Source organism: Solanum tuberosum, unplaced genomic scaffold, assembly GCF_000226075.1.
Source record: "Solanum tuberosum cultivar DM 1-3 516 R44 unplaced genomic scaffold, SolTub_3.0 scf00166, whole genome shotgun sequence".
Lineage (NCBI taxonomy): Eukaryota > Viridiplantae > Streptophyta > Magnoliopsida > Solanales > Solanaceae > Solanum > Solanum tuberosum.
This window is the reverse complement of record NW_006239094.1, coordinates 877,284-900,484: the sequence shown is the minus strand read 5'-3', so window position 1 is coordinate 900,484 and position 23,201 is coordinate 877,284. Positions and strand designations below refer to the sequence as shown.

Here is a 23,201-nt window from a genome sequence, read left to right as displayed (position 1 = left end):
TAGTGTGTGGGGTTTATAGCTACATTATGGCCATGCTGACCTAGTTTGTTGGTTTGCTAAAGCTTGTTAGTTGTGTGCTGCATTGTCTTGATATACCTGTTTTCAGTTTCGGTATAGAGATCATGGTGGCCTCGACGGCCCAATCAGGACTTCTGTGCTAGTTGGCTATTTCTTTATATGAACTCTTGGGAGTAGTTGTTTCTTTTATGGATCTGTTTATAGGGGTCTTGCTGACCGAGGGCTTAATTTTAAGCCGAGATATACTTGTTTGTTTTCTTGACTGTTTGTGGCTGCCATGCGCTAGTAGCAAATGGTTCAGCAGGGTCGGCTCGAGCCTGAGTTTTGGCGTTAGGAGCCAGTTGCGCCCTTGAATTTGGGGCGTGATAGTTGTTGTCTTAGCTGACTGCGACTTGGTCTTTTGTGGCCAGCATTGGTGGTTTGCCAACAATTTCTTGGGGTCGAGGAGTGATTCTACGCTTTCCGTTTTCTCTTTGCCTTTGGTGTCATCTTCCTCTTTCCGTTTTGTGTTTGTGTCTAGGTGTTGACTATTGTTTTTCTTTTTGGTTTTTGTTTAAGAGTTGTACTGACTCTTCTTTTGTTTTTATTAATAAATATAGGGCAAACTACATATATCCCACTACTTTACATCCCAATTACTAGAAATCCCATTAGTTTTCAATATTACTTCCTGTATCACTTTTTATTCCTAAGATACATGGGTAATAATCCTTAAGATACATGACTCTATTAAAATTTAAAGGAGGGATACATGTTTAAAAGATAGGATACAGGTTTCTTAATTAATTTGAATTAATCGTGGGAGATAATCCCTTAATTGAAGGAGTAAATTATGGGAGATATAACAACCATAACGTATTTCATGGCTCCATTTCATCATCAACCGATTTGTATATCAAATTATTTTCTGCACTTCTTCATCTTCTTCATCAAATTAAGATTCTTTTCAACCTATAAATTTTTCGAATTTTCTTTTGATTATGGCGAATATCACAATATTGTTGAGGCATTCCGGTTCATGGGTATCTGAAATTGAATATGAAAACTATAGAATTGATGGAATACTTTTGAGAGATAATGCAAACTACAACAATCTAGTCGATGGTATATCAGCACAATTAGGAATCGATTGTACTCGAAAAATAATGGAGATCAGATACAAGATGGAAGGCAATCTAACTCCAATGGAAATCCGAAACGAGATGGGCATGAGGTTTTTTATGGAACTGAAAAGACGTCAAACAAATTGCGGGATGTATCCATTGTGCATAACAACAAAAGATCACAATTTTGGATGTGGTATTAATGGTGAAATTGCATTTGAGCCAGATACATCAATTGTTCAAGTTGGAGGTGATGACATGAATGTATCTGGCGTAGTTCTTCAAGAGATTCGTAGTGTAGATGCATTATGTATTTTGGATATGAATTCGGATCATGTTATTGGTGACTGTAATCAAAAATTTGTTCAAGTCAAGCAGTTGTATAAGGACAAGAAGACTATTGTGGCTGTTATGCAAAAATATGCCATAGACAATCGATTCCAATACAAGGTTGCAAGATCCGACAAAAAGAGGTTAGTCATGTTTGTTGTTTTAGTGGCTGTATCGTTTCTGTGTATCTGGTATTATGTGTAAGAGTCATAATTTATATTGTGTATCTCGGAAAAATAATATGTATCTCGGACAAATAATCTATACCACATTATTTAAAGTAACGATCTAATGTTTAAAAGTAATGAAGTTTAAATCATGTGGATCTTATTATGCGTGTATCTAGTATAATAATGTTGAGCAGATATATGAAAATAAATTTGTCATAATTTTATAGTGTATCTCGAGCAACTAAACGACCTGAAAATAATGTAGTACATATACATGAGAAAAATGTCTAGAGATTTTATATTGTGTATCTTGTAAAAATATTATGTATCTCGAATTTTGGTATCATATATGATTAGTTGGGCATGTATCCTTTTTTGTTGTGAGTAGCATTATAGTGAATTCAAAAATTGTTAAGTTTCATCAGTTTGTATCTTGTATATTTAATAATGTATCTGGTAGCCTCAACTATTGTAAATGAGTGCCTTTGTGTGCAGTTATTTTTTGAGATGTATGTCTGAGGAGTGCCAATGGGTATTCAAAGCATCCTGTTTGAATGATACAACTATTTTTCGAGTAAGGTGTTTCAATAACGATCATACATGTCCGTTAAAGGATAAAGTGATGTCACAACATCAAGCAACAATTGGTTTAATAGCTGGAATAGTTGCTCCAAAATATGAGAATCATAAAAGAAAGCATACTCCAAAGGACATTCAGGAAGATGTTAAACGTGACTTGGGAGTTGACATTAATTACATGAAGGCGTGGCGTTCGAAGGAGAGAGCTATTAAGATGTTAAGAGGAGGTCCAACAGAGGGTTACATTAAGATGCCAAGCTACTTGTATATGTTGGATACTGTGTATCCAAACTCTTACATCTGAATGCATAAGTCAACAGATAATGAATTCATGTATCTATTTATAGCGTTGTATCCTTTTATAAAAGGTTTTGAGCACTGTAGGCCAATTGTTGTTGTGGATGGAGCTCACCTAAAAGGAGCTTATAAGGGCACATTTGTTTCTGCTAGCACTCTGGATGGAGCAGGTGTGTTAATTTTATTAAAAGAATGAATATCTTATATGTGTATCCGTCTTTGATTGTATTTACTAATATTTAACAATAACTATAATGCCATGTATCTGTTTGTTTTACAGGGTGTATATTACCGCTTGCTTATGGTGTAATTGACTCTGAGAATGATAATTCTTGGACGTGGTTTTTCGAGCATTTCAGAGGCGCTTTTGGTGAACGTGTCAACATGTGTGTTGTGTCAGATCGTCATGAAAGCATTATAAAGGCTGTGAGTAGAGTGTATCCTTCTGTGCCTCATTATGCTTGTGTTTGGCATCTTTGGCAGAATGTGTGTAAGTATTACAAGAAGAGCAAAAATACATTAAGCGATGTATTTTATGCAATGGCAAAGGCATACAGACAAGAAGATTTTGATGAAATTATGAAGAAAGTAGAGGATATGGATCATAGAGTGAAGGATTATCTTATGTTGGCAGGATATGAGAAGTGGGCAAGAGTACATGCACCTGTAAACAGAGGTAGGATGATGACATCCAATATCGCAGAATGTATCAATTCGTGTTTAGTGGAGGAACGAGAACTACCAATAATTGATTTTCTGGAGCCAGTTCGAATTTTATTTGGAGATTGGAATTGCAGAAATAGAGAAAAGGCAACATATACATTTACTACCCTTGGAAGAAAATTCCAAGAGATGTTAGTTGTGAATGAGGCAAAGTCTTCACGTATGACGGTACGTATTATTTGTTATACTATTTTTTTCTTTATATGATATTACTGTGTGACGTGTATGGATTAAAGAAACTTTAGATACATTACATCAAGCGTATCTAGATACATGAAAGATGTATCTAAAATGTTTTGCTTGTAATATTATGAAATTTATATAACTAATGGCAGTATTGCTACCTTTCAGGTGAGACCTTCTTCTGAATCATTGTACGGAGTTGATGATAACGGACGGAGATACATTGTTTGCTTGATTAGTAAAACATGTAGTTGTGGAAGGTTCCAATTAGACGAGATACCGTGTTCGCATGCAATTGCAGTTTTAAGAAGAAAAAAACATAACTGAGTTTGAACCATATTGCTCAGAATACTACAAGCCATCAACACTAATAAGTACATATGAGATACCAATTGGTCCGCTGCCGGATGAAGAAGATTGGAATATACCTGATAGTGTGTTAAACGAAGTTGTTTTGCCACCTAAATACAAGCGACCACCAGGGAGGCCAAAGAAGAGCAGACATAAGAACATGAGTGAAAAAATATCATCAAGTACAAATTGTTGTGGACAGTGTGGTCAAGAAGGTCACAATCGACGTACTTATAGTTATTTTCCAATGAAGAGATGAATTTTCTTATTTTCATATACATTTGGATGTTTTTTTAGTCTTGTTGGTGAAATTTAGTATTTCTGGAATTTGGTATGACTTTCCATGGATTCTATGGCAAGTATGATAAAGTTTTGGCATTTTTCTATTTTGGTTTACAACAAGTTATTGACAGAAATGATACATTCGATCGATTTTATCAATGATATTGATTAGGAAATCCTATTGAATACGCGTATATAAAATCATATGTAACAAATATGACTCACATTGTGTAAAGAGGTTGTGATATTGATAGATATAACATTCATGTAGAACAGATACATGAAATAGTAGCATATGAATACTATTTCAGCTCCACTGCACTTAACGAACCATCAATATATAGTAGGTGGAACTGACCCACTTCTGTACAAATTCAGCTTCTTTCCATGATCATTAAAATTTAACTAAATCTATATGTCATACTAAGCAAGATAAGTAATGTCATGAATTTAATAAGAGCTATTATAAATAAACAAAATTACATGTATAATCTAAACAACCTTTTATATAAAGATAATCAAAATATAGGTTCATAACCTTACAAAAAGGACAAAATGGGAATGAGAAACGACTTAGATACGTTATAACCACGTATCTTAATGTATCTAATAAAAATAACCTTAGCAAGTTCAATAAAGGGGAAATCTAAAAAAACTTCAGATGACTAATCTATATTAATCTTTTCAATGCCATCTGAATCAACAAACGTGTTCCTTGGCTTGTGAGGATCTTCGTTATCACTGACTGAACCAGACGAGGCTTTTTGATTTCCATAATTCCATAAAAGTGCACCGTATCTCGAACGGTGTAGATTGACATCAAAATTTGTTAATGGTATCGATTGTCCATCAGTCAGATACTCAGCATATGCAGCTGAATATAATCCACAGTCCCTGAAAAATCAACATTAAATTAGTAATATAAACAATCATGACTAAACATAAATAAATATATATACAAAGTGAAAAGATGCACACATTGAACCACTGGACTGTTGAACAATATTACTTTGAAATATAATTTCAAAGGCATCTTGGACTGTTTTTCCATTGTACTCTTCAAGATTCAACCAGTCAACGCGCTCAGATTTGTCAAAGAAACCACTAAGAGTCAAATAAGAAGGCAAAAGAAATGCAATCTTAGCAATATCTGCTTTTATCAAAGAGTTGTGACCAGCAACCACATGCGAGTCATAAACTCTGATGCACCTGTCTTTGAGTTGTACAACTGCCAGCACCCAGTGAAATTCTTCCTTGCAATTAACAGGAATATACACCTCATCAACTTGATCCCAAGGTATACCAGCAGGTGTCCCAAAACCGTTAATGTATGAACAAATAGAATTTCCTTGGGTGAAAGCATTCTGACCAGGAACTTGAGCTTTATACGTGTGATAAATCTCATCCATGAGGGACTTAAAATGACACATTGCAGTAGTGTATCTGGGATTGCCGTTTGATTGGAACTTTGACTTCTTCCTTAAATAGTAGAAAATAACATCCATGTGCTATAAAAACAAAATAATGAATTGATGAAGATGGTCAGATACATATTACAAAATAAAATCTGTTGTTGGTCTTAATACAGAAATAATTTTGTTCCAAATACATATTACAAAATGAGAATACTTATGTCTGATTATTGAGATACATATCATATTAGGATCATAACAGTAACATAATGAATTATATTAAGAGATACATCATGTATCTAAGTTGTATACACGACACCAACTAAAAAGCTATGTAATTTTTTTTAAAAAAAAAATAATTACCTCAGCATTCCAATAATTGCCTGCAACTGACATGGTGTAAAACCAATTTTTTGTCTTTGCAAATGCGACAACAAAGTCGAGATGTTGATCGAGATCACAATCTTTCTTCCTATAATGCTCATCCTTTGTTTTCCTGAAATGTAAAAGAAATTGGAATTATACTTTTCTAGATATAAAATCAAACAATCAGCTTCTTACGATATGTGATACTCAGAAATAAATCACATATACGTACTTGTTGGCATGAATCTTTAGAAGCCCAGCTTGTAACCACACAGAATATTCTTGAAACAATTCAAACGGATGGGGGCCAACGATGAAATATGATTGAAATGGATGAATTTGAGAAAAAGTATCTGATACAACTTTGGTGCCTGATCCAGATCCAAATTCAGTAACATATGGTGATTTGTTCCATCTTCCAGGTAGCCTATTACTTTGAACTGGTGTCTCTGTGAACACTGTTGATGTACGTACAACAATTTTGGTTTCCGATATCTGAGATGGAAAGGCACTGTCACTAATAAAAAATTCAAAATTGGTGTTTGTATCTGAAGGTACTGCACTCAATGGGAGTACACAGATTGACTCCAACTGATCTTGCTCCTGTGAAGTTGATTTGCGAACTTTTGAATTGCGTATAGGTATGTAATTTGATGCAACTGGCACGTCTTTATCAGATTCATGTAATTCCTTAAAATAAATATAAAATCAGTCAAATATACATCATATAGCTAGCTATCTGAATTACTTGTATTTCTTGTTAATTTGTTATACCTCATATTGACCTGCTTGATGTATCTCGTCTGTGAAAGCCTTTTTTGTTCGATCAGATACATTAGATTGAACCATGTAATCCTGATGATCATCCTTTGATATTCAAACTTACAAAGTTGTAATTTATTGACATTACGAGAAGTACTGTATCTATAATATATCATGAAGAAATGGTGTATCTGTGTATGGTAGTTGTGTATCTGCTAACTAAATGAATAAAATGTGCATACTAAAGAATTGAAAACTTGTGTAATGATATAGACATATGATATTAATGAATAAATAATCATGAATACATGAATTATTGTTGGTACCTTTGATACGTGGACACCCTGAACTTCTTCTGTGGTAGCTTTCTTTGTGTCACCACTGCCATTACCTTCACCATGTGTATTGTGTGGAACTGCATTATTGTGTGAACCATCACCATCACTACTTTGAATAGCACTTCCTGGACCCTAAAAATAATAATTTAGATTACATTAAAGTTCAAATGTATTATGTGTTATATTTTTAGTATATTATACAGAAACGGTTAGATAACCTTATACTCCATATTTTTCTTTTCTTTGATAGTGTCAAATATGACTTTGAACATGTCTTGCATGTACATACGCAGATCAACAAATTGTTTTTCCACCTAACAAACAAAAGAATTAATGCATTTGTTACAAACTTAAAAAAAAAAAACACACACACACATATATATATATAAACTGAACACGTTTTTACCATATCCTTTAAGTTGTTGATATCCTTCCGAAGCAAAGAAAACTCTTTTTGACTGGAACTGTAATCCTCTTCTGTGTTTTTGGACTGTGGACTTTGCACTTGGATGTTGTGAGTTAGCTCGTGATAAGAAGTAGTGCACTCCTTTTCAGCGGACTTGTGAGGATTATCGAAAACTGAACTAATTAAGGGTTCTTTTCCCTCGCTGATCACTGTTTCAGGTGTATGACTACACATATCATGATTGTCAAATTTAGCAGCATGTGATGTGCCATCAAACTTTTGTTTCTTATGCGGCTGCGCTGATGAAGATCCAGACAAATTAGACACCATGTACACATTTGATGGAGGTGGAGTAGTAAAATCCTCAAATCCATCAGGAACAACAGAAATGACAACTTGATTTGGAGTAATGTCAGATACATGAGTTAAGTCATAGACTGCCAATTCAGTTGGAGACGGAGAAATGTTACTAAATGAGACCTGAAAATTTACAATATACGTTTCAGATACATATTAAAAGAATAAATGGAAACATAAAACAATAATAGCTACTAATTGTGAAAAATAACATTGCAACATATGAAATTTGATTAATACAAAAGGATACATGTATCTGACATCATATTTAATAGACATTACCAGATAAATATACTTACTCTGTTGCCTGTGTTGATAAATATGCTTTCCATGATGGTGTTGAATTTGGGCATTGGATCAATAACACGCCAGTTCAGAATTCTGGGAATTATATTAGCATGACGAACAGCTAATGTGAGGGGGAGTTGCATGCAGCACTCGTAAATCCATACTTGTATAGCATACGACATTCCCGCTTGACGATACAATTGCTTTGTATAATTTAATTTGTGCCTATATGTTCTCATCAATTCTTTGAATGATATCTTTCCCCATGGAAACTGATTGTATGTCCCATTATCAACAATCACAAAATCTCTTATAGGGATAGTATCATTCTGCTGTGAGAAGATAAAATTGTATATGAAGTACAATATCGCAATCTTTACAGCATCTTCATTGTTACTTCCCCACCTCTTATCATTGAAGCACTTATTAAGGTCCTCCTTCTTTACAATTTTAGCACCATAAAAATAATCGACTAACAAACTACTGTTAGAATTATCATCAACCTGGAAATCATTTTCATTATCGGTGCACTTGAGCCCGGTAATCAGAGCAAACTCAGCAATAGTGAAACGCAGGATAGACCCATTAGCACATATCCAAAATTCATTAGGATTATCTTGATCAACTTCAAGTGTCATCAAGCAACGATGTAATTGTGCTTGAAATGAGCATTCTGGAATATCTAGATACATCCCAAAACATGTCTGCCTAAACATGTCAAGTTGTTCAACAGTAAGGATCTTCTTTAAGTCTTTAACAATGCCATCCTTTGTAGAACTAACAATACGCAGAGGATGAACAGGGGGGTTTTAAGAAACAACTCATACTCCTACAAAAGCACAAAAAATTGTATACTATGTGTTAGCATCCTTGTGTATCTCGAGTTTGTATTTTAAAAAGTATACAAGATATTTACTCTATATTGTATAATTATTAAGAAATTGGGAGATTATATAACTGTATAAATCACTACATTGAGATACAACTGACAGTCATATCAAGATATAATTCACAAACCCCAAATTCATATAAAAGATTCAAACATATGATAGACACTTGAAATATAACACTACTATTCGGGTAATATTCATCATATGTAATTTCCCAAATCAAAAAATGTTTAAAAATCACAATATACACTAAAAAATAAAACATTTTGCATGTCATATCCATGAATCTTTGTTATAAAATAACAATATATTAAAAAACAGGGACCCATACCTGTATCTGGTTAGCATCGATTGCGTACTCTTGTTGAACTAAAGATTGATATCCTACAGCCATTACAAAATGGTTAATGAAAAGAAACAAATAAAAAAATCTTTTATGAGAAATTTATTGTTCATTAAAAATACCCATAACAATATTCATACTATTTTCTGAATTATGAGCCATTAAAATGGAATGGAGAAATAACAATATAAAAACCCTACAATAAATCGGCTAGAAAAAATCTAAAGCATCGAATCAAATACATGATACGATTGAAAACAAATATACAATAGGAAAAACTAAAGAAAATCTTACTTTGCCACTTTAACTAATGCTGATTATGTAGAGTTTGATTTGAATTTAGCACATGCAAAAGGAAATAAAAATGATTAAGGAAGAAGGGATACGTGTGGAGTGGGAATGAGATACAAACTTTTTTTGTGATAGGGGTAGGAAACGTTTAATGAAGAAGAAGGGGTAGTGGTGGGATACGTGAGGTATCTGTTTTGGGATTGAGGAGGGAAATGGCTGAAAAGAATAAAGAGAAATTAATTTGAATTGTTAGTGTCCTACTAATTGAGGAGATGTAATTTTAAGATAATTATACATTATCATTTTTAAAGGGATTGTGTATCTGATTTATTTATTTTTTAAATATGGTATATTTTTTAAAAGGTGGTATTCTATGTAATATTTTTAAAGTAGAGATAAAATATGTATATATGGTAGTTAAGTATGTCTAGATAGGTAGTTTTTCCATAAATAAAGGGCCATTGGCCCTCTTTAAATTTTTTAAAAAAAAACAACTCATTTCATCAAATCACTTACCAAAACACATAATCAATAAATATAATTTATATTCTAAACCTCAAAACCATACATAACAAACCAAAGAATTAAAAAAAATACAAAACACGAAATTGGTGAATAACAACAACAACCTATTTTTCACCATTAATTAAACGACTCATTATTGACAAAATTCAATTTTATAAAACTGATTTTAACATATTTTTTTTCAACTGTAAAACAAAAAACCCATATCAAACATGGTATACTACAACAAAATCATAATGATTTTTCAATTAGAAATATCACATAAAAAACACAAATTAAATATTGAATTATCAATAATACCTGATGTGTCCCAATGTCTTTTATGTTGAATTAGAATTGAATAATTGTTGGTATCCATGATTGAACAATCAACTAGAACGAGTAGAAAGAGAATTTTATTTTTGTTAAGAAACCTTTTATTGATGGTAGAGAATATAAATAACCAATTTGAGTAAATCATGGAAGGGTAAAAGATTTGAGAAAAAAAAGGAAAAAGTAGAAATTGTGGAGGACTATTAGACATTTTTTTAATATTATATATATTTTTTAATAATAAAACCTAACTTTGAAAAAAAACTATTGTTATGTAGGCGGAAAAAAAACTATTGCTATATAGTGGTAATTAAGTTAATTAATTTGCATATTTATTATTTTTTCCCTTACTCAATCTAGTAATTACGCTGACCTATTAATTTGACACAATGTAATTACAAGTATACGATTTGGTTGTACAAGTGTAATCACAAGGTTATATTAAAATTTAAAATAAAAATTAATTATATTAGACAAATAAAGCCTTTTTAAATTAAAAAAAAGGCGTAGAAATTGGAGTTTTCCTCGCTGGTAAGCAAAGTAGCAAAAGCAACACTCACCCACTCTCTGGGGCTACAGTTTTATGGTTTTTCCTTGAGTGGTCTCTTCATGAGCTACAAATCACCTCATAATTTGTGGTACCCCCACACTCCCAACCCTCTCTTTTCTACATTAATAACTATGAGTTTGGCAGCTTTCTATTTTGTATTTTTAGTAACTGGACCACTTTTTCACTCACCAACTATAGCTATCCTTACCTTCCATACTTGGTTTGCTTCCATTAAGGAGGCACGTATTTAACTTGTCCACTACTTTCTTCTTCACACCTTTCTTTTTCAAGAATCTTGAATGAATTTTCTGCAAAATTTAGTAGTTTATTTGTGAATGTTGTTGACGGATTTGTGGAGTGTATTGGAGTATATGGATCGGAATTGAAAAATAAAAATAAAAATGGAGTCTTGGAGCTATGTCTCTGGGGGTAAGGGTTTTGTGTCTGAGGAATCTGTTTCTGTTGATGATGGAATCACCCCATGCAGCTGGAGTCAACAAGGAGTGAAAAATCAACAAGTGGGTTCTCAAATTAGAGATGTTTTTGGTGGGGAAGATGAGTCTAGTTCCAATCACTCAAGTTCTACGTATTCTAAAGATTCATCACTTATTGATTTGAAGCTTGGTAGAGGCAGATTTCTGGATGCGAAGAATTTCAATTTGTCTTCAACTAAGAGAAATAGAGCTGGAGGTTTGACCTCATTTTGCCAAGTTCAAGGTTGTGGGAAGGATCTTACTTCCTGCAAGGACTACCACAAGAGGCATAAAGTATGTGAGATTCACTCAAAGACTGCTAAGGTCATTGTAAATGGCATTCAACAGAGGTTTTGTCAGCAATGTAGCAGGTTAATCTCTTCTTTTCTAAGTCTTCTAGTGCTAGCGGCCTTTGTCAAAATATTTATGTTCTGTGGCTATTTTCTCTTTTATCAAAAAGATGTTGTCTCAGAGCTAATGGATATAATTCTTGGTTCTGAACTTGTAGGTTCCATTTGCTAGCTGAATTTGATGATGGAAAACGCAGCTGCCGCAAGCGTCTTGCTGGTCATAATGAGAGGAGAAGGAAGCCTCACACTGGTCTGCACTCTGGCAGAGCAGGAAAGCACTTTCAACCATTTTCTGGTAAAAAAAAAAACATCCTATCTTCCTCTCTCTAGGAAGATGCTTGACTATAAAGATTCTACAGGTTTACCTTATTCCATTCAATGTCTCAGATGATGTATCCTGTCATAATATCATGATCAATGGTTTTACTTACCAGCAATTGCTTCCTAGAAATACATGCTTCTTGTAAGGGAAAAATGTTGAACTATCTCGATAAGGCATGTTCTTGAAATCATAATTATATGCGTAATAGTTTGTTGTCTTTTATGTTTTAAAATAGGTAAAATTTTGAACAAGGGATGAGTAATTATCTATAGGGCTAAGGTGCTTCTATGGATTCCTCTGCATTACTTGTTTAATGTCTAAAGGGAATTGTCATTGAGGTTTCGAGCTAAAGGAGAATGGGAACTAGTAGTGCATAGCTGCAAAGAGACCAGGATGCGTCCCTTGATATCTGTACTATTATGTATCATTTGTATTTTAGTTTATTTGTTTCCCACCTCTTACCGTCAGTAATACTTTGGTACTCTTGTGTTTCAAAGGAAAATTTGGTCACACCAGGCCTCTGTGTTTACTTCTGTGACACATTTTGGGGAAAAGTATATGCTGTTTTGGTAACACTCTTTAGGTTCTGCAGGTACAAGGTTTCAAAGTAGTTCCTTTGCAACATCATCCTTCATTTGCCAGGATATACTTGGCGGCAGTCTTCTTCATCAACCAAAACATGATATGCATGACTGGTATAAGAATGTAAAGGTCGAACATTGTTCTAATTACAGTCCTCAACTAACCAGGCCATTTACAAATAAACACTCACAACCTAGACCCCATTTCACTTCATACCATACTGACAAACACTGTCCAGCTCTCCATGATGAAGGAATAACAACTATAACAAGAAGCAAAAATAATGAAAGTAGCAACTCATATCTGAATGACATTGGAGGCTCAGATTTTGTTTCCCGCTCTCTGTTCCACAGCACCTCAATAGGGAGCGAAGTCTTGAATGTTATGGACTCGGCCTCTCCTTTTCAAGGGATATCAAACTCTGGCTGTGCTCTCTCTCTTCTGTCATCTCAATCACAGGACACATCAAATTATTCATCTGTAGTTCCTCCTAGTGCTCACCACCTTATTACACCTCGCAGTAACACCCATTACAACATGACACAGACATCTGAATGTTTCCCAGGAGCTAGCCCAAAGGGTTCAGCAAGTACAGTGTCCAATATTTATAATTTATCTGAAGTAATTTCTGCAGAGGGTCACTTGGAACAGATGCTAAGAAACAATTGTGGAAGTCTTCAAGGATCAGATTACGTAAACACCAGGAATCTACTTTCTTGTGAAGATGGTACCACTATTGATTTGCTTCAGTTGTCGTCGCAGCTTCATCAAGTGGAGCATCAAAGACATTCCATGAAATGAAGCAGCATGGCCACACATTTTCCAGCCTCTGAATCACTTGAGCAGGTAACTAAATAATGTAGGTACCATAATGAAACTTCTATTATGTTTCCGAGTGAAGTATAAGATTTCCCTTTTGCTGGGTGATAATGTGGAATAGCAGTAACTGAATAATTATCAGGTAAACCACTCAATGGAAGATAGGCCATCCTTGCAGTGCCGTTTCTAATGAGGATGGGTTTAATAGGAGCAAGTTTCTGACTCCTATGCTGAGCAAACAAGGCTGATCAGACTTGCTGCTGATTTACTAAAACTATTTTTGTCGTCTGTTGAGTTTCTTAATGTATGTTTGTAGGCATATCAATGAGAAGAAATGCAACATCAAACGTTTCAGAAAATTCTCTCTGGTTCGGGGGGTCGGGAGTTTACTCTTGTGTGTGAGGAATATGATAGATTTACCACCTGTGATCAGTAGTTGCATTATATGGACATGCCACAAACCTCTGTTTAACACCTTGTAGGTCTGGATGAAAAGGAATTGTTTAGGCACAGGGGTGAAGTTTCAGGGCTAATATTTTCTTTATGAACGTTTATTTCCTGCTTTTAGTGTTGGACATCCCATATAACGGCATGTTCTTTGCGGAAAGAAGACTTGGTCATAGAGTTTAATTACTATGCAGCTAGGGTCTAATTGTTTGTGCAAATTTTCTTGATTTACTTGTTCCTTTCTCTCTCTTTTCCAGTTATTTTGCTCAATAATTTATGCTTCCGGGTGGAAAAAACAGATTGTTCTAACAACAAATTACATGGGCAATTCAGAATCTCCAGGATATGATGTGATTTTAAAGCAATAAATCTTCTTTGCATGAACAACATACCCAATGTGATGTCACAAGTGGGGTCTGGGGTGGGTGGGCGTATTCAGACCTTATCCCTTACCTTTGTAGTGTAGGTTGTTATAAATCTGTGTCTGCTAATTTCCACTTGTTCCTTGGGTATTTCATATTCAGCAACTTCGCTCCTTGCAAATTAAATTATATGTCTAAGATCTTCCTGAAAATCCGTCATCTATGTGAAGACATAGGTTAGCTTGTTATAAAGATTTCTGCCTAATCATGTATTTAGTTCATCTTACACTCGTCCTCCGTTTGCTACTGTGCTTTCGGCAGATTGTAACAGATTTGTCTGATAAAAGTTGATATTTGCAGATACAAATGTACGTACAGACTAAGTTCATATTGAAGTCTCTGCTGATATGCATAGTAACTCAGGAAACAAGCAGTATGCATTTCCAGCTAAGAGATATTGAATTTGTAGGAAGCAAGCTTAAGAACCTTGATGCCTATCGATTTTTTTTCTTCATGTGTTGCTGACAACAAGTACTCTCGTTCAATAATGAGTATATGTATTTCTTTTGTGGGATGAATAGCAAATATAATGATTTGTTGTTAGTCAGGTTTATATATGTATGAGACCATTCACCCCGTCTACCTTATTTTGTCATGGACTAGTTGATCACAATATTTCATGAACAAGCGAGTAATTAAATGTGTTTATTCATTTCAAACAAGCATATGGATGTGTTGTTGGGCCAAAGTAGCCTCAAGATACTCTTACATGGTGTGATATTGTCTGTTTTGGGTTAAACTTGAACAGTTTTCTCAAAAGAATCTTACACCTTACATGTAGGTTTTTTTTATTTTTCGATGTGGGAATTAGTTCACACACCCGACAATCTCCTCCTTGAACTAAGTTTTCCAAATCATCTTCGTTTATAGGCTAATTTGGAGATCAATTGTGCACCCACAACATCTTCAAAGTATTTATGGACAACAAAGTTCGCTGCTACTTTGTGGTGTAAGCGTTTTTCAATCTCTGTGAAGAGGTATTGTACGAACGTAATAGACGACAGGGAAAGGTCATACAACCAAATTCCTACGTCATCATTCTGTCATCCTTACTCATCTCATCGAACCATTGATTTTGATACCAGTTGTTTGGCCAAAATAGCCAATGATATGTAATGACCCCTAAGGTTGTTATGGACAAACCGTGGAAGAAATTCGGTAAGAAAATGTTTGGAATGGTGATTTAAAAATTTTGGGTTGGGCTAGTCTCAGCTGAAATCTGAGCCAGATGAGGTCAAGGGAAATCCGAGAATAGATTGGGTAAAATGTCCAAGGTTTGGTCAGGTTTTCTAATAGATAAGACATTAAGGAAATCATAAGGATTTCTGGAATCAAATTCGGCTGAGTAGAACTCCGATATAGAACTTGTCGTGAATGGTTTAGTTTAGAACGTCAGGTTCGAAGGGAGTGTGTTGCGAAATGGGAACTTTTGCAGAGAACTCCAAATTTATATCCCATGTAATCTGCTACAGCGGGTTTCACTCTGCTATATCGGGGATAGTCGCAAGTTTATACAGAAATTTCCCCTAAACCACTCATAATTTTGCAAACACGTTTGGGAAAGAGAATCCTTGTTGGCTGACCTTAGGGGGAGTTTGACTTGAATTAATAATGGAAAGACCCTGGTTTGGGTAGGATGATCATGGAAATAGCCTGGGGTTAGGATTTGATTATAATTCGGTATTTTTAGGTCATTGTTCATTAATTATATATTTAGTTGTTATTTTAGACTAAGAAAAAGCTAGAAGTCAAAACATGGGGAATGTTTGGGTTCAATAGAACTTCCAAGGCTTGATTCGAGGTAGGTGATGGTTGTTTGTTTTCCCGTTTATGTTATATGTGCTTGTTAACTGCTTCACTAGTATTACATGCATGATATATGATTAGGGAAAAGGAAAGAGTATGATTTGAAATTAAATGTTGTCCATCGCATGCAATGAATGTGCTTATTTGGGTGTACAATTGTGGTTGATACTCGTTGTAGTTGTGATTGTGATGTGTGTTTGATGGTTGACTCGGGTGTCACGTCTGGTACATGATATCCCCATAGGTTGGCTCAGATACCATGCCAGGTATATACTAGCAGTTGGCTCGAGTACCACGTTGGTACACTAACAGTTTGTGTGTGGGTCTTGTGAGAAAAACCAGGTTGCCTTGTTGTGTAGTGGTTGTTCATGTTTGTTATGCATATCAACTCAGGGTGAGAACTGGGATTCCGAGCTATGTTATGATTGTGATTTAATTATATGTTATCTGTTTTATTAAGTTATGGGCATGTTCATATTTTGTATAAGTGGAACTAGCCGATGATCCTGCCAGTACAATGTGGTTGTGTACTGATACCGCATGTGCTATTTCTTTGTTAAGTACATGGCATATTCAGATGGTTGCTTCAATACCTCAACTGTGAGACGTGTGATATTTGAATACTAGGGTAAGTTGCTTCTTCCAGGCTGCCATGGATTCCTCTTTATCTTCTTAGTCCATCTCTTCAAACTTACAATTTTTGACTTATGTTTCTTGGTTTTTGGGGTTGCATACCTTATTCTAAACAATTAGATCTCGTAGACGACTTTCAGTTTCTAGGGGGTTTTCTTCCGCAAATATATGATAAGAATGACTTAAGATTTTATGCAAACTTGGTTTCGAAATTATAAAACTTGTCTTTCATTTTAAAATTGGTTATTTTGATTACTTATAGAGGATTTATTAGTAGTTAGTTGGTTCTCCCATCAGGGGTTAGTGTGGATGCCACTCATGGAGGATCAGGATCGTCACAAATTTGGTATCAGAGCACTAAGTTTGTTGATCTCGTCATATCAAAACAGGTCTAGTAGAGTCTTGCGGAATGGTACAGAGATGTCTGTACTTTTCTTCAGGAGACTACAAGACTTTATGAAATTTCTCTTTTGTCTTCCTTCTTCGTGCTATAACTTAATTTCAGAGCCCTAGGTTTGTTGATCGTACCAAAACATGTCTAATTGAGTTTTGCGGAACGATACGTAGACATTTGTACTTTTCTTCAAGAGGGTACATAAATTTATGAAATTTCTCTTCTTTCTTCCCTTTTTCGTACTATCACTTAATTGCAATTGGTATCTGGCGATCCAAATTGATATCTAACCTTCTCCACTCTTCTGTCCTAGATTATTGATACTAGGTGTAACAACGTCAGAGTACTAGTTCTAGTGGTGGAACCGACAAGCAGAGGCAGAGGTAGAAGTATGAACAAGGGGAGAGGGAGGGCGACACCCGCCAAGGGTGGAGCTTGAGAAGCGGTTGGGCTAAGGACAACGACCCCTCCCCTACCCTAGAAACGTGTTGAGGAAGAAATTTAGGTTCAGATTAAGGAGGATGTTGAGTCAGAGGTGGAAGCACATGTTGAGGGGTACAAGTCTTCCTCCTATGTCTTCTGAGGTGGTTCAACAAGTGTTAGATTTTCTGAGTGGATTGGTCCATACTGGAGACACTCTTGTTGAACCAATTACTCAAGTCCTAGGTACTCATCCTATTGCTACTATAGCCCCATGAATGGATGAGGCTTCAGGTACAGAGACCTTCTTATGTTCGGTGTTAGGTCCCGTTATGACTCGAATTGAGCATGGGACATTGACTAAGTTTCACAAACTGAAGCCTCCAGTATTCCATGGTATAGAGAGTGAAGATGCTTTTGATTTCATTCTGAATTGTTATGAGAGATTGCGAAAATTGGGTATTGTACATCAACATGGGGTAGAGTTTGTTACCTTCCGGTTGCAGATTGTAAGAAGGATGAGTTTATGGCTCTCGAAAAGGCAGCATGCTAGTAGTAGCATATGAGGTTAACTTTCATGCATTGTCTCATTTCACTAATCAGCTTGTGAGCACCGAGGAGGAGAGGATTTGTTTTTTTGTTAAGGGCCTAAGTTCTGAGATTGAAGTGTTGTTAGTGCACATGACTTCGACAAGAAAGAGCTTCAATGATGTGACTGACTATGTAAAGAAACTTGAAGGAGTTAGGAAGATGGGTGGGCTAAAACATTGGGTAAGAGGTCCAAGAATGTGGGAAACTAGAATGGTTCCTATTCAAAGGGTTTTGGTCAACAAGTGTATTTAGCTCGCCCTATTCAATCCACTTTACCGACTTCTATGGGTGGTTGTTCAAGGGTCACACAATAGTCTTCGGCCTAGGGTGGTCAAAAAGCTTCCTACTCTTTATCCAACAGGTTTTCACTTGACTAAGGATGCTTCAAATGTGGTGAGATGTGTCACTTCAAAAGTGAATGTCCTTATCTTCTAGCAGGTAAGAAAGTACAGCAACAGACTAGAGTTGTAGTTCCATCAGGTAGAGGTGGTAATGTGAAGATGCCTATGAGGTGAGTGAGGTAAAAATCAAGGATGTCATGGGGGCAGAGAAAATGGTAATGCTGGGAGAGGAGTGACGCAGCCAGGTCGAGGGTTTGCTCGGAAAGATGATAGAGCCCAGTGTTACGCCTTCCCAGACACGACTGAGGCTAAGGCATCAAATGTATTGATAACAGGTAATATTCTTGTCCGTGACAATATGGATTCTATCGTATTTGATATGGGTCCCACTATTAATATGTGCCTGTTAAATTTGCATTGGGACTTCATTTGACTTGTGATATTCTTGATGTCAATGTTCATGTTTCTACCCCAGTTTGAGAGTCTATAGTAGTAACCCATGTGTGCCGTTTTTTCTCTGTGATGTTTATGAGTCTTCAAACTTAGGTAGATTTTGTCATTCTGGATATGCTGGACTTTAATGTTATCTTGGCTATGACTTAGTTGTCTCCTTATCATGTTGTTTTGAACTATAATTCTAAGACAATAACTCTAGAGATTCTGGGTAGGGATAAATTAGAGTGGGAAGGTGTGTACAGACCCAAGCCAATAAAAATTATATCCTAAGTGGGGACAGGTTGTTTAGCCTACTTAGTTCATCTCTGGGATGATAGTGGAGAGCCCCCTTCTATTGAGTCAATTCCTGTAGTTTCACAATTTCTAGAGGTGTTCCTTACGGATTTGTCAGGTATGCTTCCGTAAAGGGATATTGAATTTTACATAGATTTAGAACTGAGAACTTGTCCAATTTTTATCCCTCATTATTGAATGAGGCCGACAGAGTTGAGTGAACTCAAGACTCAATTTCAAGTGCTTCTAGATAAGGGGTTTGTTCTTCCTAGTTCATCGCCTTGGGGTGCGCCAGTGTTGTTTGAGAAAAAAATGATGGTAGTATGAGGATGTGCATAGACTACTAATAGTTAAAAAAAGATTACTACCCAAACTAAGTACTCATTATCTCACATAGATGATCTTTTATACCACTTTCAAGGTGCTTCAGTGTTCTCAAAAATCGATTTGAGGTCGAGGTACCATCAACTAAAGATCAGACTTGAGAACATACCAAAGACAACCTTTAGGACTCGATATGGACATAATACCATGTTTTCAAAGTGTGAATTTGGGCTGACTTCGGTGACCTTCTTAGGACATGTGGTTTTGAAAAAAAGGGTGATGGCAGATCCCCAAAAGATAGAAGTAGTTAAGAATTGGGTTCGGCCTCGTTCTGTGACTGAGGTTAGGAACTTTGTGGGTCTTGCTACTTACTACCGCGGATTTGTCAAGAACCTTGCTTCCATTCCTACACATCTGTCTAGATTGACTCAAAAAGAGGTGCCTTTTTTGTGGTCTGACCAGTGTAAGAAGATCTTTGATAACACTTAAATTACTAAAACAATTCGAAGAGTAAGCCTTACTTAGCAATAAAATTACCCAAAAAAGAGAGTTGGGGTCGAATCCCACAAGGGGTGATATAATGCAATGAATTCAATTTGGAAATTAAAAATGCAAACTGATTCATTGTAGTAATTAGAACAAGTGGGTTGATGATTCCACCAAATTTACTAAAATGATTTTTGGTATCAGTTATCACAATTAAACTAAAAACAAGGATTCAAACAAATAAGACACGATCTAGGGGTGTAGCCGTGTAGGGATTGGTATTGATGTCAAATAGGAGTACAAGTGTTTTCTCAGTAATGCTATATGAACATGGATAAGTTGGGTAATCTTCAATGACACAAATCTTCTTTCAATCTCAAAGCATCATATCATAGAATCTTCTTTCGGTCCCATCTATGTGAATCATAAATCAACCTATTACCTTACTAAATTTTATCTTTTGAGTAGATTTGGAAACTAGGATTGAACCGCAATTTTTCTTTCGATCAAACTATAGAAATCAAACCTAAATTGCATGCATCAATTTATTTACCCACTTCAATTAATCTCTTTCGAGCATCAATTGTATATCTAGACTAGGATTAAGTTTGCAACCTTAACCCATAAATTAACCCATGCAAAAAAACTCAAATCCATGGATGTACAGCAATAAAATAGAGCAAGACACAAGACCCACTAAATTAAATCAACACCCAACCCCATAATCACACCCCTAGATTTGGGGTTTTAGCCAAACATCATAAAAAGGAAAGAAATTATACCAATGATGTTCTCAACTATTAATGTGTTGATGATAAGCAATAATCTTCAACATCCACTTCAATTTCAACCCTCAATTGTCAATTACAAGAGTGTTTGAAAATCCCAAAACTAAGTAAAGAGTCTATTTCTCAATATCCAAAATGAAGTAAAACTTGTAGTAGACTAACAATGAATTATGGAAAGATTTCCTCTTTATTTTCTGTTCTCTCTCTTTTGGGATATTTATATTTTCCCCAAAAAATAGTTTGAAATTCCCTGTGCAACGCACGACGAAGTTAGTCGGGCTCGCTCTTCTTATTCGGCAGAGCATCCTTTGCTCTTCACCTCACCCTTATTTTTCTTTAGGCTTCATGTGTTTGAAACTCAGTTGGAGAACTCAATTGATTTAATCTTTTACATTCGGTGGATCACCGATTCTTCACCTTGTTTTCCCATTCAGTCTTCATTTTAACTCAGGAGTCTGTAACCTTCAGCGATGGAACTTTTAGCTCGCCCAATGACTTCACCAAATCGCCGTTCTTACTTTGGTTCGCAGACCTATCATGAATATTACCAAATGTGCACACTATTACTTTGGGTCAGGTATGGCATGTTGGGTGATCCGCCCTTTTCGTTAGGCAATTGTCAGCTGGGAGTTTACTTTCCTTTCAATTTTTTTGGGTTCTTTTTCATTAATTCATCCTTGCCTTGTCTTTTAGCCTTCATAGCTTCAAAATATCAAAATATCATTAGATAAGGACATAAATAGGCATTGAGGATACTATTTATTGAAATAAAAAGGCTTCAAATTAGTGGAAATCTACCACTCATCAACACCCCAAACTTAAGATTTTCCTTGTCCTCAAGTAAATCAAGAACACAATTAGTTCAACAAAGGTGTATACACCGTTCTCATATGTACTTCCATCACAAGGACACTACAAAGTATATGCAATATCTAAATTATGATCAAGAAGCTTCATATGATGACTACCTGGTATCAATACAAGCTCAAGCTCACCCATCCTCTATAATAATGCAACACCATGGTACAACAAAAGTATTTAAGTGTCTTCACATAAAAATCGATTCAATGCTCTCAAAAATCACATCAATAAAGAAGTTAGGAACCAATACAACACTAACTCTCCTAAAGAGAAATACATGTAAGCTTCATCCTATAGGTTTGCCCATATTTTTAAATCATCACACAACCTAGTTTAAGCAAGATCTCAAGGGTCTTTTAGGCTTGTAATGGGGCTGAGGGTAAAGGCATGGTAAATTTGGGTCAGTAACTTCACCTTTTCAAAGCACTGTTGTACTCATCTTCACCTCTTCTCAAATTCTTTACATTCTTTTCATTTAGAGACTCAAACCTCTATTTTGTTTCACTCAATTTATTGGAAATCCCTTTTATTTAATCACAACCTTCTTTTTCATGTTTTTTCTCACTTCTTTTTTTATAAGGAGGAGAGGTTGAGTCTCACTTTTCTCATTACTTTTTCACTTGGCTTTCTTTTCTCCTTCCTTTCGACACTCCCAACTTAGGATTTTGGCCTAAGTTGGCTATTCAAACAAGTCAATGCTTAGAAAATAATTTATGGGTGAGAAGTTAGGAACATATTTGGCTCAAAAGGTTTCAACAAGGTTGACGACAAATGGTTTAGGCTCAAATGGTGCCAAGATGGTTGCACACCCTCACAAGGTAGTCACTAAAGGTATGAAGTTTTTGTTTTTGGGTTCCCTCTCAAAAGTTTTGCCCAAGATCATTTCTTGCATTTACCAAGGCTAGACAATTAAACTAACAAGGCAAATTCATCAAAAGCATGCTTTCAAGTAGGGCCTCACCACACATGACACTTCAAACACAGTCATTTAACACAAATTTACAAAATTAAGAAGCTAGTGTGCGATGTTCATTGCAAGGCTCACATCAATACACATCTAGTCAACACAAGAATAAAAACGATTATTCAAAAGTAAAGAAACATTGATTTCCTCTTGCAATGCCAACACAAGACACATATCTCATCATGAGCACTATCCAAGATAGCGATATTGGACAAAATTGATCCCCGAATATCAACAATGACTTCACAAGCAATAACAATCATCACAACTCCAAAACTCATGGGGCAATGGATATAGAGATTAAGCGAAATTGAAACCAACCAAATATCATATAGAAAACCAAAATACAATTGAAATAATAAAATACAATCAAAAAAAGGGAATATAGGCACATTCACCTCACTCCACCAAAAAAAATTAGTAGTGTCCTGAATGCTATCAAAATATAAGTACGGAAGGATAATGAGTAAAAGGTCCCCCTGACAGGCTATGTTTGTGAAGAAATCTGATCCTAAGGCTCAGAGGGAATGGCATCATCTCAGGCATCAGTACCCAACATCTGACACAGAAGAC

The 23,201-nt window shown here is 35.5% G+C and overlaps 3 protein-coding genes across 4 annotated transcripts; all 3 read left to right on the top strand.

The window, feature by feature from the left end:
• Positions 1-989: 989 nt before the first annotated feature.
• On the top strand, positions 990-2,504 carry LOC107061795 (uncharacterized). The gene is made up of 2 exons (XM_015311627.1): positions 990-1,594; positions 2,117-2,504. The coding sequence occupies exons 1-2, from the start codon at positions 999-1,001 to the stop codon at positions 2,502-2,504; spliced, it is 984 nt and encodes a 327-aa protein (XP_015167113.1). The 5' UTR covers positions 990-998.
• A 20-nt stretch (positions 2,505-2,524) lies between these two features.
• On the top strand, positions 2,525-4,122 carry LOC107061797 (uncharacterized). The gene is made up of 3 exons (XM_015311629.1): positions 2,525-2,667; positions 2,778-3,388; positions 3,572-4,122. The coding sequence occupies exons 1-3, from the start codon at positions 2,532-2,534 to the stop codon at positions 3,728-3,730; spliced, it is 906 nt and encodes a 301-aa protein (XP_015167115.1). The 5' UTR covers positions 2,525-2,531; the 3' UTR covers positions 3,731-4,122.
• A 6,733-nt stretch (positions 4,123-10,855) lies between these two features.
• LOC102583877 (squamosa promoter-binding-like protein 6) lies at positions 10,856-14,873 on the top strand. Of its 2 annotated transcripts, none has more exons than XM_006354038.2 (4): positions 10,856-11,720; positions 11,858-11,994; positions 12,614-13,449; positions 14,592-14,873. In XM_006354038.2, the coding sequence occupies exons 1-3, from the start codon at positions 11,278-11,280 to the stop codon at positions 13,402-13,404; spliced, it is 1,371 nt and encodes a 456-aa protein (XP_006354100.1). In that variant the 5' UTR covers positions 10,856-11,277; the 3' UTR covers positions 13,405-13,449; positions 14,592-14,873. The 2 variants fall into 2 exon arrangements, with proteins under 2 accessions (XP_006354100.1, XP_006354101.1); XM_006354039.2 differs by having other exon boundaries at positions 14,579-14,873.
• Positions 14,874-23,201: the final 8,328 nt, after the last annotated feature.